This window comes from Felis catus, chromosome B4 (genome assembly GCF_018350175.1).
Source record: "Felis catus isolate Fca126 chromosome B4, F.catus_Fca126_mat1.0, whole genome shotgun sequence".
Classification (NCBI taxonomy): Eukaryota; Metazoa; Chordata; class Mammalia; order Carnivora; family Felidae; genus Felis; species Felis catus.
Window position 1 is genome coordinate 77,721,557 of NC_058374.1, and position 16,070 is coordinate 77,737,626.

At 38.6% G+C, this 16,070-nt stretch overlaps 1 protein-coding gene across 4 annotated transcripts in view; it reads right to left on the reverse strand.

Annotated features, from left to right (window-relative positions):
* Positions 1-212: 212 nt before the first annotated feature.
* TFCP2 (transcription factor CP2) overlaps positions 213-16,070 on the reverse strand; it is a 45,767-nt gene continuing 29,909 nt past the window's right edge. Inside the window, exons 5-15 of one of the 4 annotated variants that reach the window (XM_006933697.5) lie at positions 12,579-12,685; positions 11,224-11,376; positions 10,273-10,383; positions 9,832-9,920; positions 7,664-7,712; positions 7,144-7,237; positions 6,181-6,271; positions 4,539-4,657; positions 3,964-4,106; positions 2,156-2,207; positions 213-1,730 (exon numbers count right to left, since the gene is read on the reverse strand). In XM_006933697.5, the coding sequence (XP_006933759.1) occupies positions 1,696-1,730; positions 2,156-2,207; positions 3,964-4,106; positions 4,539-4,657; positions 6,181-6,271; positions 7,144-7,237; positions 7,664-7,712; positions 9,832-9,920; positions 10,273-10,383; positions 11,224-11,376; positions 12,579-12,685 (1,043 nt within the window). In that variant the 3' untranslated portion in view covers positions 213-1,695. Of the gene's footprint in view, positions 1,734-2,155; positions 2,208-3,963; positions 4,107-4,538; positions 4,658-6,180; positions 6,272-7,143; positions 7,238-7,645; positions 7,713-9,831; positions 9,921-10,272; positions 10,384-11,223; positions 11,377-12,578; positions 12,686-16,070 lie in introns of all 4 variants that reach the window. The other 3 variants (XM_003988700.6, XM_006933696.5, XM_006933695.5) reach the window with 3 other exon arrangements.

The window sequence follows — 16,070 nt, forward strand, 5'->3', positions numbered from 1 at the left end:
GGAATGAACTTCTCTGAAACAAAGAACAGTCCCAGGAACATAACACAACCAGAAATGTCCCCCTGAAACAGGGACATCTGGTAATTCCACTAAAAAAATATTTTGGTCCAATGTCAAGTTGTTGCACAGGCCAGTTTTAAAAAAGTCACTTGACCTCATTTTCCAGTTTCAAAGCTTTCAATTTGTTTAAAACCAAAAGAAATCAGACCATATTGCAGGTTGATTTTAATGAACAAAATTCTCTGTATAAAAACATTTAAACTTTATCAAATGCTTTAAAAACACACACACGCACAGATCCAAATCTATTACAGAATCTTTGAACATTATCTTTTTTCATCTCAACATAATGTGTAAAGGGATAAAACTCTACATGTGAAAAAATTAAGACCCACAGCCTCACACATGTATGCACACACATGCACAGCACACACGCGCACACACACACACACACACACACGCTCACACGCTTTAAGAAGAACAAAAATATATGGGATGGGATCGGAATGAATTTCTTATAAAGTTTCTATAAAAGAACACTACAGGAATAAAAGAACTTTCTCTACCAAGAAAAGATGCAGAGAGGGGAAAACAGAAAGCAGGGGTTAGCCAAACTCATTAATAAATAGTTTGAGAAGCTCATTCAAGAACAGTGAATTTGGGGAGTTACAGATGACCCCTCCTTTTCACCATCTCAATGTCTGTGAATCTGATAAGTGATGATGCTTAAAAAGCACCTGTGTTCTCATTTTTTGTAGGTCTTGATTTGTTCAGCATTATTTAGGTGTGGTTTGTCCCCTTCAGTGGTTGATTTCCTCAGTTCTCAATCGGTGTTATGTCCTATCCAGCAGAAGAGCCACGGTCAGAAACAGCGGCAAACACAGGGTATGGCAAGGGTGGCAGGAATGGCTGGCGGTTAAAAGGAGCCGGGTTGCCTGGGTTTGGATTTCGGCGACGCTCCTGGCGAGCTGCCCGTCACTCAGCAAGCTCTTTAGCCCCTCTACTGGCTCCACTTCCTCAGCTTCAATTAGGGATCATTATTATCTACTTCAGGTAGGTCTATCAGAGAGGATTTAAACAAAGTAATCCACTTAAAGATTTTATCACACTAACAGGCACAAGTAAATGCTCAGTAAATGTTAGCTAAAACTATTAGTCTTGGCAGTACAGAGCAACCAAAAGAAAAGTTCGATTCTATCTTTGTACTTCCCCTCGTCGGTGAGGTTTTCAGGGGCCAACTGTGGCAAAAGCCAGCATGTATGATGCAAAGAGACTGAGGATCCAGTCTTAGGAATATAGATGTTCACTTTTATATTAGAAAAAAATTACATGGCTCCGTATCACAAAATTTAACATCTTTCCATGAAACATCACACAACTCTCATCATCATTATGCCCTACAGACACCCTAAATGGTGTGGTTTCTAATGATATTCAACAACAACAGGGTCCATAAATTTTAACTAAGAAACAGCTGCAGAAATGGGTGTTGGGCAATAATCTGTGTGTGCCACAAGAGCTTGGGCCGACAGATGGCTGGGGTTCTGCCTCCACGGCCTGGACTCCCCCACACACAGTCAGATGGGTCAGGCTCCTGCAGACCTTCAAATCTCCATTAGCGAGTGACTCCCTTCAGGGGGGAAGCTTCCAAGAGGTGAAGGAAGCAGCAGCCACTGAGGATGGAATGCCCCGCACCTACTTCAGTATGATATGATAGCTATCATTGGTTTCTGCTGTAAAAAAAAAAAGAGAGAGAGAGAGAGAGAGAGAAGAATCTTTAGTCACCTTTAAAACACAGCAGGAGAAAAAAAGATACACTAAGGCTCTTTTGAGAAGGGAGAAAAAAAAAACAGCAGGACAAAGGGCAGCATAATCGTTAATTATCACAAACTATTTACAATAAATATGCATTATGAAAACAGCATGCCTCAATCTCATTTGTCCATGGAAGGTGGAAGAGAAGGGCAGAGTCGTCACTCACACTCTTAGCGATGGTTCCTTTTGTATGAACTGGCTTCTTGCCAATCTCTAAGGACATCGCTTTTTTCTACTTCAGATATGGTGGCCGATACCTTCCCTCTCTCCTCAAAGGAGTAAACCATGAACAAAGCTCTTAAACTCCTTAGAGAGAGGCAGCTGCTTACTATTTTATTACCTTTCATTGTGTCCAGAATAAAACAGGCTTCCTCCTGAAAGTTCTGTATCATCTGAGGAAAGCAAGAAAATTTGCTAATTATTAAAAACTTGGGTTTGCTGCATTTATTTAGACCATATGGCTTTTTATTAGGTTAGATTTAAGGGAAAATAATTCTTTGTTTTGCTTTCTCCCATTTAGTTCTTAGATTTTAAAAGCTAAGCAGTCTAAAACAGTGATCTTAAAATTATAGTATGCGTTTTCCTGGGTTAACCCCTAGACGTTCCAAGGGGTGCACAGACCCTGACAGGCCCATTTGGGAGCACTGACTTCCTGGTCCTTATCTTCTACAGGTACTCTTTCCCAAAACCGCCTGAGCACCTCTTCAGCTTTCTCTACCCACTTTCCCTTCTCAAACTCCCTTCTCCCATTTTTCAAAATAAAGGCATAACTTTCACCCTCCTGGAATCCTACCAAGATGTATTATTGCCCCAGGGTACAAAATCTCCAGGATGCCAAAGTGTGACTGTTAATGTGAACTTTAATAATGGGGTAACAAACTCTTATGGGCGTCACGTGGTTTCTAATTCTTTCCTTTCACCAGAACTGAAGACTGACCTAATCACAAACTGTCAAATGACAGGCGATTCAAAATAATTCTTTGTAACATCACTATATAATTTTTGGCACCTAACTCAGTAGTTAAAAAAAAAAAAATCCAGTGATGCTGTTATAAAAAAACTCCTTCCATTCCTGTCTGACAATCTGTGTGAATCAGATTCCATAGCACTTATATCTACAGAATAAAACAGAATGGAAGTGATGGTGAACTCTATTTCATGCTTTAAATCAGTAGACAGTATTCATCAAAACATGAATTAATGTGGGTGGGGGTGGGGAATCAGACAATCCCACCCATCTCATTGACAGAGATACTTCTACATTTTTTTCTTGTTTCAAATTTTTATCTAATACATATTTCTTAGTGGTTAATAATTTCTTATCAAGGGATGCCTGGGTGGCTCCATCAGTTAAGCGTCCGACTTCGGCTCAGGTCATGATCTCGCAGTTCATGGGTTTGAGCCCTGCATCGGGCTCTGTGCTGACAGTTCAGAGCCTGGAGCCTGCTTTGGATTCTGTGTCTCCCTCTCTCTGTCTCTCCCTGGCTCATGCTCTCTCTCTCAGAAATAAACATTAAAAAATAATAATAATAAATTCTTATTCAAGCATAATACATTTATGTTAATTGTATGATTATGGTGATAATTCTATTCAGAAGAAATAATTTTTAAATTTTTATTGAAACATTCTTTTGTTGAAACAGATTTGTTTCAAAGAAATATGGTAGGATAATTAGTAAAGGATGCTTGAGCATAAAAATAGGTTATGATAAGATAAGATTCTATGGGGGAAGTGAGTGGAAATAGGAATTCAAGGCAATCAAGAAATGATATAAAACTCTGATAAAGAAAAGTATATTCATGTGTTTTTTAAGATGATGGTGCTGGTATTAAATCACTTCTATTTAGGTCACATGGAATATAGTTAGAATAGTGATGCAACCATTTCATTTTTAAAGTTTATATAATATGCCCAGGAATGACATATTCTGCAACTATTTAAACTTAAAGCAGAAAGTTTCAAGTCAACTAAAAATGTGCAAGGGGATACATGGTATTTAGAAATTATTTTAGAAAGTAAGCAAGCACAAGATTTTGCAAAGCCCTGGACTAGAAAACAGAGCGCTGTGCCCCAGTAGAATTGCTCTTGCTCCTGTCACATGCCCTGACAACCTGTCATCTGGTGACTCAGCTCTACTGAAACTCTACCTCATCACTAATGAGCACATGGATTCCTGTCGGCCCCTGCTTGTAGATCTGGCTGATCTGGCGAGGGGAAATGCTGAAAAGCTGAGCGATTTTTTCGGTCAGTTCAACAGCGGTCAGTTCTTCTAGATAGATGGCGTGGTACACTGCAAAAGGGAGAGAGCGATGGCAGTCAATACAGGTCTCTCTGCTGTTAAAGGTAATCTGCTCACTCGGAACGCCCGCTTTCCTGAAGGGCTCGGAGTCAGACTGCCTGAGTTCAAATCTTGGCTCCGCCACTGGCTGGCTGTGTGACGGGAGTGAGTTACTTAACATCTCTAAGCCTCATTTTCCTCACCCGAATGTTGGCAGTGACAGTAAATCTACCGCAAAGAGGAGACACTGGTTGTAAAAATCAAGGCATGTAGAAGGGCCGAGAATAGTGCCCGGTATATACGAGGAACTGGATACACGTTACCGATGACCATTACTTCTAGCAAATGCTGCATCTGCTGTTTGAGGAATTCCCATCACACATGCTCATAAGGCACCTCCCCCCCTTTCTTCGTGGGCGTCCTCGCCTGTCCAGAACCACCTACCGAAGAAAGTCCCATTTGAGTCTCCATCCTCACGCTTCTGCTGCTGCTGCTGCTGCTGCTGCTCCCTCAACTGCAGGGATTCCTGACAAACATAAATGGTTAGCCTTGGGCGCACCATCCTAAGGAGGAAAACAAGGCTGTTAGTCTTACGGTTTTCACGGGAAGCACATTTTAAGGGAGAGCTTGTGTATCTATGTTAACGCTATACAGTGGGGCCGAGAACTGGCAGCCCGCGGGCCAAGGGAGCTCATCTGCTGTTTTGCTAGCTCCCCACCGGGATGTGCGTGTGTCTGCATGCGTGTGCGCGTGCATTTTAAATGAGTTCGTTCCCACATCGTGTGTCGGGACATTTGGCTTTTCTTAAAAGACCGGATCTGGCAATCTGAGACCCTGACACTTACAAGAAAACAATCAGCTGTTCTCCTTACATGACTCATGCATTCTTCAGTACACCCACTGTCACTCATTTACATCTGGCCTCTGTAGTCATTTGAGTTTATGACCTTCGAGGTAAAGTTTAGAAATATTCAACATGTGTGAGCCACTGTTTCATGGGTCCAGGTCAACATATACCTTCTCCTTGGAAGCACCACGCTAATGAACTGGAGAATCTCACTTCCCTCATTACCTTCTCCTAAGTAGCCTAAGCCTCCTTTCTGTTCTTACTTCTTAGACAACAGCATTCAATTACCCCTTGATCCGATCATCTCATTGCTTCCTATGTTTAAATGCTCTTTAAGTAATATGTTAAAAAATAAAAGATCCATTCCTTTTTCTCCAAGTCCTCAACCTCTGAACTTTTCCTCTCTCTTTAAAATTTTCCAAGATTAGAGCCAAGCTGATTCCACAGTTCTTGTGATGTACCCAAACAAAATACTTCACGATCTGTTTCATTATTTAGTCACCGATTTGGTTCTGTGGCACTAATCTGTATGTTTTTTCCATTCATACCACTACCTGTTTGAAATTCTAAATTCCGTGTAGGGACTACAAATGACTCTGTATTAAAATTCGTAAGCAGACACATAAGTATTTCCTATCCAAGAATGACATCTTCTTCAGTTAAAACAGACTTCGAGCCTTCGCACCTGTTGTTCCTCCTGCCTAGAGTGTTCTTCTCTCCTCTGATTCCACAGCTTCCGTCCTTCCCCTAATTCAGTTTAAGTGCCCCCACTTCAGAGAGGTCTTTCCTGACCAGATTCTGGGTGCTCTACAGGTGATAACCTTGTTTTCGTTTATTTGTTTGCTTTTCCCTCAAAGCACTTATCACCATCCAAAATACTGTTTATATTTTTCTCTCTCTCCCTGTTAGAAAGTGAACTCATGATAATGGGTACCTTGTGTGTTTTGCTCACCAACATATCCCTAGAGCCTACAATAGTACGTGGCTCACGATAGGGATAATGAATATTTATCGAATGAAAAAACTACCTGGAAAGGAAAAATGGGGTATCATGGGGCATTCCTTGAATCAACTGTAGGAAAGGATATTTTCATCTTTGCTTATTTGGTACAGAGCTGGCATTCGCAAAGAATGTTTTGACAAGACGCAGTTAGCTGTGCAAAGAGTACTGTGAAGAGTCCCTGAATCCAAATCCATTTGAAATCCAACCTCACGGATATTTTAACACTAATTACATACCGGCCTTTTAATGCATTAAAAAGTCTGATTCCATCTGCAGGGCCACAGATTTGGATCACATCATCTCTAGTTAGTTTCAATAAATCTGCCCCTGGAATAAATATAAGAAAATGGGTGAAAAAGGCAAAGACTGTCTTTGTTAATGACCATTAAAATGGGCTCTGTTATGTTCTAGCCCCTAATCTTCTGCATGGTACATAAGCCTCTCCATGACCTGGCCTCTGTTTCCTCTCCCACCTCAACTGCCACCCAATGAACTGGTCCACTTTACCCTATGCTTTCATCACACTGATGAAGTCTAATGAGCAAGTTGCTCCTCCTACCTGAAATATCCTTCCACTGTCCGACCAACAGAGGCCTCAACATCTCCCAAGATTTACCTCACACATTACACATGTTCCCTAACTCCAGAAACTACTCCCCTCCCCTGCTTTGTACCACTTATCTACTGCATTACAACTATTTTTTTTTTCAGGGTTTTATTTTGACTTGGGGTTTTTTTTGATACTAGATGATGAATGATCAGAAAGTATGCCTTATCCATGTGTGTATCCCTACCGTACCTGGTATACAGAAGGTGCTAAATAAGTGGAATATGCAAATAAAATACCATATGGTGATATCAAAGGGGAAATTTCAGACTATCTACAAATGCCCTTGATAAAAATTTATGGAGTATACAGTTTTAAAAGCACTGTATGGAATAAATATTTTTAAACTGAAATGAGTTTAAACAAAGAAGTCTTTCTTAAGTATTTCGCAGCACAGATGCACCTGCTGAGAAAGTCTGAAGGGTTCTATGAAATTCACTTCATCAGAAAAAAGCACGAAGACCCCCCAGCCCCCCCCCACACACCCCCGCACGTGCACGCACACAACACACCCTTACGTGGATGCCAGGAAGCCCTAAAATGTAAAGGAATATCTTGTGCTGGGGAAAACAAAAGGACAAATCAATTTAACCTGAGAAGTTTGTAAAAAGCCTTGTGAACGTAGAAAAACGATTTCGATGCAACCACTGCTGAGCTTCCTGAGGTGTGGTTGTTGGCAAGAGGTTCTGAAAGGAAAAGAAAGCAAGAGGGTTTTTTTTGTTTTTGTTTTTTTGGTAACTCAATGATTTAGCTCTTCCATCATTAGGTAACACAGAGCCAAACACACTCACACTCAGACGGGCCGCCTAGTTTGCCTGGAAGTTGTTTATACCTCATCAGTCTTCTGTCTCTAGCCAAGCAAGATGCCCACGGAATCCCATACCTGTCTTCCTTACTAGACTGTAAGCTCTTTAAATGCTAGCGTTCCTGCATTAACTTGTTCACATCTCAGTTCCCTAGCATTGTCAAAATTCAGAGTCAAAATTCAATAAATGCCTATTTAATGAATGAATAAAAAGTACTCCTTAAAAGCTGGGCATTTCTGTGGAACCGCACAGTCATCAAAGTATTAGTAGACACTGCAAGTCACTTACATTTAACTTTAGACTTACATCTGTGACTGGAGGGGGTGGCTCTGGCTGGTGGTTTGGTGAACCATTTCTGAAAACACATGTAAAATGAAAAGGATGAGACACATACTAGGGTTCATCATCTCATTCCTCACCCTCATAGTAAGTCTCAAACTAGACATTTTTTTTTTAAGTAATCTCCACATCCAACTTGTACCCGAACCCACAACCCCCGAGATTAAGAGTCGAATGCTCTACTGACTGAGCCAGCCAGGGGCCCCTCAAGCTAGAGATTTAAAAGGAATCTGTGCTCTCTCATAAAGCAGTTTTAGTCTATAGTCAATACTTCTATCGTCTGTTAATTTAACATTAAGATCACAGGGGGAGGGTAAGAAACTGTCATTGCAACATTTTTTATTATTGGACAAATTGAAAAAAGATAAAAATTTCAGCCAATTGGGATTCATTAGATAAATTATGGCATACAGAATATTTAACATAAGCAGTTTATAAGAAACTAAAAATATCAGAACATAACAGCAATCAATAGATTACTATTTTAATAAATATATAGATATACACACAAACATATATACAGGAAAAAAATACCAGAGAAACTTTATGTAATGCAATGTGATCCCATACTTTTTTTTTTTTTTTTTTTTTTTTGAGAGAGAGAGAGAGAGAAACAGCGAGAGAGAGTGAACGTGTGTGCGAGCAAGCTCGAACAGGAAAGGAGCAGAGAGAGAGGGAGACATAATCCCAAGCAGGCTCTGTGCTGTCAGTGCAGAGTCCGACACGGGGCTCGAACTCACAAACTGTGAGATCATGAACTGAGCTGAAATCAAGAGTCGGACCCTTAACTGACTGAGCCACCCAGGTGCCCCCATATATTTTTATAATGACAACCAAAACCATTATTTTTAAAGCAGCTTCAAAAATGAGTGCTGCCTAATTTGCAATCCACAGGCTATCTCCATACTCTTCAGTTTTTCTCTATACCTCCTGTACTCTAAGGACTGTCCCTATTCCCTAATACTCCTTTTATCAGAGAAAAATTTGAGCCTAATAACAAAGTAATAACAAAGAGAAGAGAGAAAATTTTAAAACACAACTCTTTAATCCCACATATTTACAATTGCCTACAGGCGCGTGGCTGGCTGAGCCAGTAGAGTGTGCGATTCTTGATCTCGGGGTTATAAATTCAAGCCCCACATCGGGTGTGGAGATTACTAAAAAAAAAAATAAACCTTAAAAAACATTAAAAAATTGCCTATAAGTAGACTGCGTACTCCATATGGATGGTAAGAGATTTTTCTTTCAAAACAGACTTTCTTCTTTTTCTTTTTTTGCTTTAACTGCAAAATTCAAATTCAGTATTCAAACTTAGTAATTAAATTATCACCAGGGCTTAATTATCTATTCTCTCTACAACTTCTGCTTATTTTTATTCTTAATTGTTATATTTTGAATATTGAAGCTACTTTAATTTCTTATAAATGCAGACTGAACCAAAGCCTACATAAATTCAAAAACAAACATTACAACCAAAACACATCACACATTTAGTAGCCTATTTCAAATTTCAATGTGGCCTATGTGGAATATGTGTTAAATACTAAGACTAGTAAAACAACTTATTTTAACTGGCATAGGCATCTGTACCAACTTTCAATGATCTCTGATGATAAAAGACTAATAAAAAGAGATTAAATGCATCCCACAGATCATTCTAAAACTTCATTTTAGCTTTCTTCAACCTTCTTTCCCAATTATCAAAGATCCATAATAATAAGGTATTAGGATCATTCTTAGTAAGTAACAAAACAGATTTTAGTGTTGTACAACTGTGTTTCAATTCCTAATGACCACTCTGGTGGAAAGTATGAGCAGGAAATGAAATAACCACAAGATAAGCAGTGACAGGAGAAGTGAAAAGCCCAGAAAATCAGTCTCTGAAACACGAAAAACTGACCATAATGCTGTTTTCTTTTTTTTTTTTAATGATATTTTTAATAGAAAGAAAAAAGAGGAGGAGAACGGACTTTCAGTCACTTCTGAAGATAATCCAAACCTCAGTTAATCCATGAATCCATCAGAGACTGACCAAATAGGACTTACTGACTTATAAAGAACTTGTATATGAGAAGATAATGAAAGAAGACATATTTAGGACAAACACAACCTACTTTTTCATTTCCCAGACTTACCCTTCCCCAAGAGAAAAACTGCTGTGGGAACTGTTGAAGCCAGGTGATGGGGAATTATTGACATATGTGATCTCAGGCCATGGAGAACACTAAAAACAAAGAACAACTGAAATACTGAAAAAGTACATTTGACCCTAGTGTCCCACTAAAACATTATTACTTGAATAGCATATCTTGATTAGTAAGTCTTAACTACACAGAGGCCCCCATAATGAAGAGCAAATATACCCAGGACAACTAAATCTTGACCAGGCAAAAAGTTGTGGGGGGTTATTTCGTTTTGTTTTTAAAAAACTGAGATACAATTGCCATACAACACAGTATTAGTTTTAAGGTGCAAAACATAATGATTTGATACACATACACACTGAGAAATGGGGGGATTTTCTTTTAAGAATAAAAAGTATTGACTGAAATTGTCACCAAAAGAAATCCTTTTACCTCCGTGAGGATCGTTGTCTCATAGGAAGGCTGATACTTCTCCTTTTCATGAGGTGTTCGTTTCTCCATTTTCTCCCTATCTGTTTTTTGCTTTCTGTCTGCACCTTTGGGCTGAAATGAGAAATGTTTTGTCTTGACTCATCGACGGAATTTTGAGCCAACAATATTATTTCTAAGAGCTTAAATAGTCACATGTGAAACAAGGATGTACGCACAATAATGTAAACACAAGATGCAACCTTGCGTCTATGTCTGAAAATAGGAAACCTAACTGTCTGATGCAGTTAAAAAAGAATATGCGGTCTATAGTTACAGACGTGGAAATATCTCTAAAGCGCATAGCTAACTGAAAAAAGCAAGCCTCAAAACAACTCATCTAGTGCAATCCTGTTTATGCTTCAAAGAAAAGAAAATACACGTGTATATAAAGCACAGAAGGGACTAAAAGGATACATGCTAAATTAGGACAGTGGTGACCCCTGAGAAAGATTGGGGAGTCGGGGTAAAAGTGGTAAAGAGGGACTTCAGTCTGAATACTTCATCTTCTGCAGTGAGAACATATTTATCCGTGTGATCAAAATAAAGAACAAAAGAACAAAAGAAAGTCAAATACCAATGTAACCAAAACTATCAACTTTTCATAATTTTGTGAGCTTTTACAAGAGCTTATAATCTCAACAGACTTTAAGAGTTTTCAGTGAAAATCCATGCTTTTGCCTCTAGCTCCCTTTGCAAATTCCCCTTCTCCCATGCCCATCCCCATATAAATCCATTACCAGACATCTCAGTAATGACCTCAAGGACTCCAGCTTAGACTGAGTTTTCACAGTTGTTGAAAAACAGACAAGCGGACTTTCCCACTTGGGAAATGTTAACTACTAATGTTAACTAATGTTAAAATTGAAAGAGGAGGAAAAAGGATACAAGGGACAGCAAGTTGCCCAGGAATACCTTGAAGACTTTGATCTGGCAGCTGGCTGAGTGTAAGTGCTCAGTATATTCCCCGTTTTCATTTTCCTTGAAGGTATCAATTTGTACTCGGAATGGCACTCCCTTTTCTCCACCATGCTTCCTCATAGTGAACTCTGTGCTAATGCAGTGCACCTACAAAGAATACAACATCCAGGTTTCAGTACCGCTAGCCAGCCAAACCACTCAGCAATATTTTTGCAGCTCCTACTAAGAGCAAAACCTTTAGAAAACACTATGAACACCTATAAAAAACTTCTACTCTAGGGACACCTGGCTGGCCCGGTCGGAGAATATGCAACTCTTGATCTCTCAGGTTCATAAGTTTGAGTCCCATGTTGGGCATAGAGCTTACTTAAAAGCATATATATAATCTTAAAAAAAAAAAAAAAAAAAAACAAGAAAAAACTTTTACTCTCTTTTTGATCTTGAAGAACGTATATTCTAATGGAGGAAATAAAAAATTTATTTACAAATGAAACAAAGTAAATGTACAGATCCAACGCTAACAAAAGTTACTTGGAGGAACTAAATTCATTAACTGCTTCAGAGAATACAGAGTTAATATAAAAGAGAAATGATTTCTATTAGTAAAAGTTTTCTAGACTTTAAGGTAGAGGTTAGAAAGCAGAGGCACCATCCATACTGGGAAAATACCAACTATGAAAGCTCACGGGCAATAGTGGGGAAAAAAGGCTTTCAAGGCTTGCTTGGCTACTGCATAAAGTGAACGCCTTGGTGAATCTGAACTGTGAAACCCTGACTGGCCACTTATTAGCTTAGATAAATTGTTAATTCTAAGCCTCAAAGACTATTCCTACTCCACAGGATTACTGCTAAAAGTTTTAAATAAGATCATGTGTACAAACTGTTTACTTAACATAGTGACCAATGGGACGTACTCCATAAACCCTAGCTTTCTTTATTACAAGTAAGAATTTTAAAGGAATCTACTCAACAGAAATAATCAGATATGTAAATCAAATTTTAAGCATAACAATGTTCAAAACAACTTCATGGAAAATAGGGCAAATTTAGAACAACCTAAATGCTAAATAATAAGGAAGTTATACTACATCCAAAGAATGGAACATTATGCAGCCGTTAGCAAGCATGTTTTTGTTTGTTTGTTTTGTCATACAAATAAATAAATTGGGGAAATTAGAAGGGCAATTCAGACACTCCTCATCGCTCTCAGGCAAGTGTTGAGGAGTCTGGACTTGACAGCCAGGCTGGAACCCTGTAAAAATTTCAAATGCTACATGTTTTATCCTTTAAGAAACAAACTGGGAGTAAGAATGCTCTTCATCACCGGAAGGCCATCTGCAAGGCCCTACCTGAATAAACACAGATGTCCTCTTTGCCGGGTCCCACAGGAACTCCACTGTATTCAGTTGGGTTGGATTGGCCCTAGGATCGATTATACCCACAGACATTGGGATATCTGAGAAACAAAATGGTAATCATTGAACAATTCTGAGGGCTACTGGGTTTAAATAAGAAAGTACCATTGTTTTATTATTGGTCCTCGTTACCAAGATTTTTATGTATCACATCCTAAACCTCTTTTCGCCAATGAAAAGGGTTTGATTAGAGCTAAAATGGACCTAAGTACTTTCCTTCTGAGTATCTTTTTTCCACTTTGAAAGGTTTTTTAAATAAGACAATTTAAACGCAGTTTCCTTTTAATTTGCCAAAATTCTACTTAAAGATAGATTTAGTCTACACACTAGTTCTAAAATTGTAATATAATCTGCTTCACTTACAGTTTTAAGATTAGTGTTACTGATAGAAGAACACTAAGAAGACTGCTACAGAAAGAGAAAGCAGAGTGTCTGAATAAAGGCAGAAGCATTGTATTACAGAAAGAAACGGGAAAATTTTAACACAGAGATCGATGCTGGCCTTGAAGTCATCAAATAATCCTGTAACAGAGCAACAAATCTGATACTCAAGAGGGAAACAAAAATGAATGAGCCTCGGCAGAATTGCTTTCCATTCCACATAGTATATACTCACTCAAATATCATTTCCTGACTTCTATTAATATTCAAACTGGGGAGATAAAGCCAGGCTGATATTATCACAACCAATACTAACCATACTACTGTTTTACTGTCGATTCAAACAACAAAGCATTAAGTGGGTCCCACAATGTTAGTTGTGTTGGATTCATCCTAAGGTCAATTTATCAAATGGATATCAGGATGTCTGTATGAGAATCGGTATTTTCTTAGGTAAAGCTAGTAGGTACTTAGATTTGCTTAACAATTATGTTTCCCAGTAGGAGATAAGACCAGTAGGAGATCAAAGACACAGATGGCAGGATTAAAAGTACATTCATGAAAAGAGACTGCATGTATGTTTGTAAAACAACTTCCCTTAAGCCCAATGATTTAAGAAAAATCAATTCTAGGGGCGATGGGTGGCTCAGCTGGTTAAATGTCCAACTTCAGCTCAGGTCATGATCTTGCGGCTCCTGATTTCAAGCCCCGCATGGGTCGGGCTCTGTGCTGACAGTTCAGAACCTGGAGCTTGCTTCCGATTTTGTGTCTCCCTCTCCCCCCCTTCCCTCCCTGTTCCCTCAAAAATAAATAAACATTAAAAATTCAAAAAAAAAAAAAACAAGAGAAACATTCTACTCTGTAGTAGTAGGGGCAAAAATATAAACTACAAATCAAGAAGACATAGATTCTAATCCCAGGTCTCTTACTGTAGGTAAAACAAACACTATCTGGCTCTCAAGTATTAGTAAAAAAAAAGAACTTGCAGCAGTTGGGGAACCCTTTTACATACACTCAAAATATCAGACCCTGAATAGCCAAAACAATCTTGAAAAATAAAGTTGGAGGTCTCACATTTCTAGATTTCAAAACTTACTACAAAGTTGCAGTTATCAAAGTTATGCCAGTGTGGTACTGGCATAAAGGTGGAGACACGGACAAATGGAATACAAGGGAGAGCCCAGAAATGAATCCTCACATATGTGGTCAAATGACGTTGGACAAAGGTGCCAAGACCAATCAGTGGGGAAAGAATAGTTGTTTCAATAAATGGTTTTGGGAAAACGGAATATCCACATACAAGGAATGAAGATGAACTCTTACTTTATACCATATACAAAAATGTACTGAAAAATGTTATCAAACACCTAAATGTAAGACCTAAAACTATAAAACATATCAGGAAAAGCTTCATTGGGTTTTGTAACAATTTCTTAGATGTGACACCAAAAGCACAGGCAAGGCAATAAAATTAAATACATAAACTAGACTACATCAAAATTTAAACTTTTATACATCAAAGGACATTATCAATGCAGTGAAAAGACAATCCACACAGAATGGAAGAAAATATTGCAAAGCATGTATCTGATAGGAGGTTAATATCTAGAATATATAAAGAACTCCTACAACTCAACAACCAACAGCCACAAAACAACCAGATTCAAAAACAAGGAAAGGACCTGAATATACATTTCTTCATAGAAGATACATATATAGCCAATTAGCATATGAAAAGATGCCAACATCACTAATCATTACAGAAATGTAAATTAAAACCATAATGAGATACCAATTCACATCCATTAGGATGGCTACTATTTAAAAAAAGGAAAATAGGGGTACCTGGGTGGCTCAGTCAGTTGAGCCTCTGGCTTCAGCTCAGGTCATGATCTTGCAGTTTGGGAGTTCAAGCCCTGCGTCAGGCTCTATGATGACAGCTCAGAGCCTGGAGCCTCCTTCGGATTTTGTCTCCCTCTCTGTCCCTCCCCCACTTGCATTCTGTCTCTCTCCCTCTCAAAAATAAATAAAACATCTGGCCGCCTCAGTGGCTCAGCTGACTGAGCATCCGACTTCAGCTCAGGTCATGATCTCACGGTTTATGCGTTTGAGCTCTGTATTGGGCTGTGTGCTGACAGCTCAGAGCCTGGAGCCTGATTCAGCTTCTGTGTCTCCCTCTCTCTGCCTCTCCCCTGCTTGTTCGCTCTCTCTCAAAAATAAATAAACGTTAAAAAAAATTATTAAAAATAAATAAATAAAACATTTTCAAATTTTTAAAAAAATAAAACAAAATTAAAAAAGGAAAATAGCACATGTTGGTGAGAAGGTAGAATAATTAGAACCCTTGTTCACTTCTGACAGGAATGTAAAACGTGCAGCTGCTATGGAAACAGTACGGTGGTTCCTCAAAACAATTAAAAATAGAATTATCACATATGATCTAGCAATTCCGTCTCTGGGCTTATACCCAAAAGAACTGAAAGCAGACTGAAATATCTGTATAGCCATGGTCATAAGTTGCATTATTCACAATCACCAAAAGTTAGAATCAGCCCAAGTGTCTACTAAAGGATGAATGGATAAACAAAATGTGGTATTTATACACAATGGAATAGTATTCAGCCTTAAAAAGGAGGAAAATTCTGATGCATACCACTATGTGGATGAACCTTGAGGATTATGTTAAGTGAACCAAGACAATCACAAAGAGACAAATACTGGATGATTTCACTTATATGAGGCACTTAGAGTAGTCAAATTCATTCAAACAAAAAGTAGAATGGTAGTTGCCAGGGGCTGGGGAGAAAAGGGGATGGGGAGCTACTGTTGAATGGTTACAGAGTTTCAGTTTTGCAAGATGAAAAAAGTTCTGGAGATGGATGCAGTGAGGGCTGCACAATGTGAATGGGCACTGAATTATTTACTTTAAAATGTTTTGAAATACTAACTTTTATGTCCTATATATTTTACCATAACTACATTAAAAACACAAAAACAAACCCTAAAGTACTGGATGTAATTGTTACCGAACTGAAGTGTTCCAAC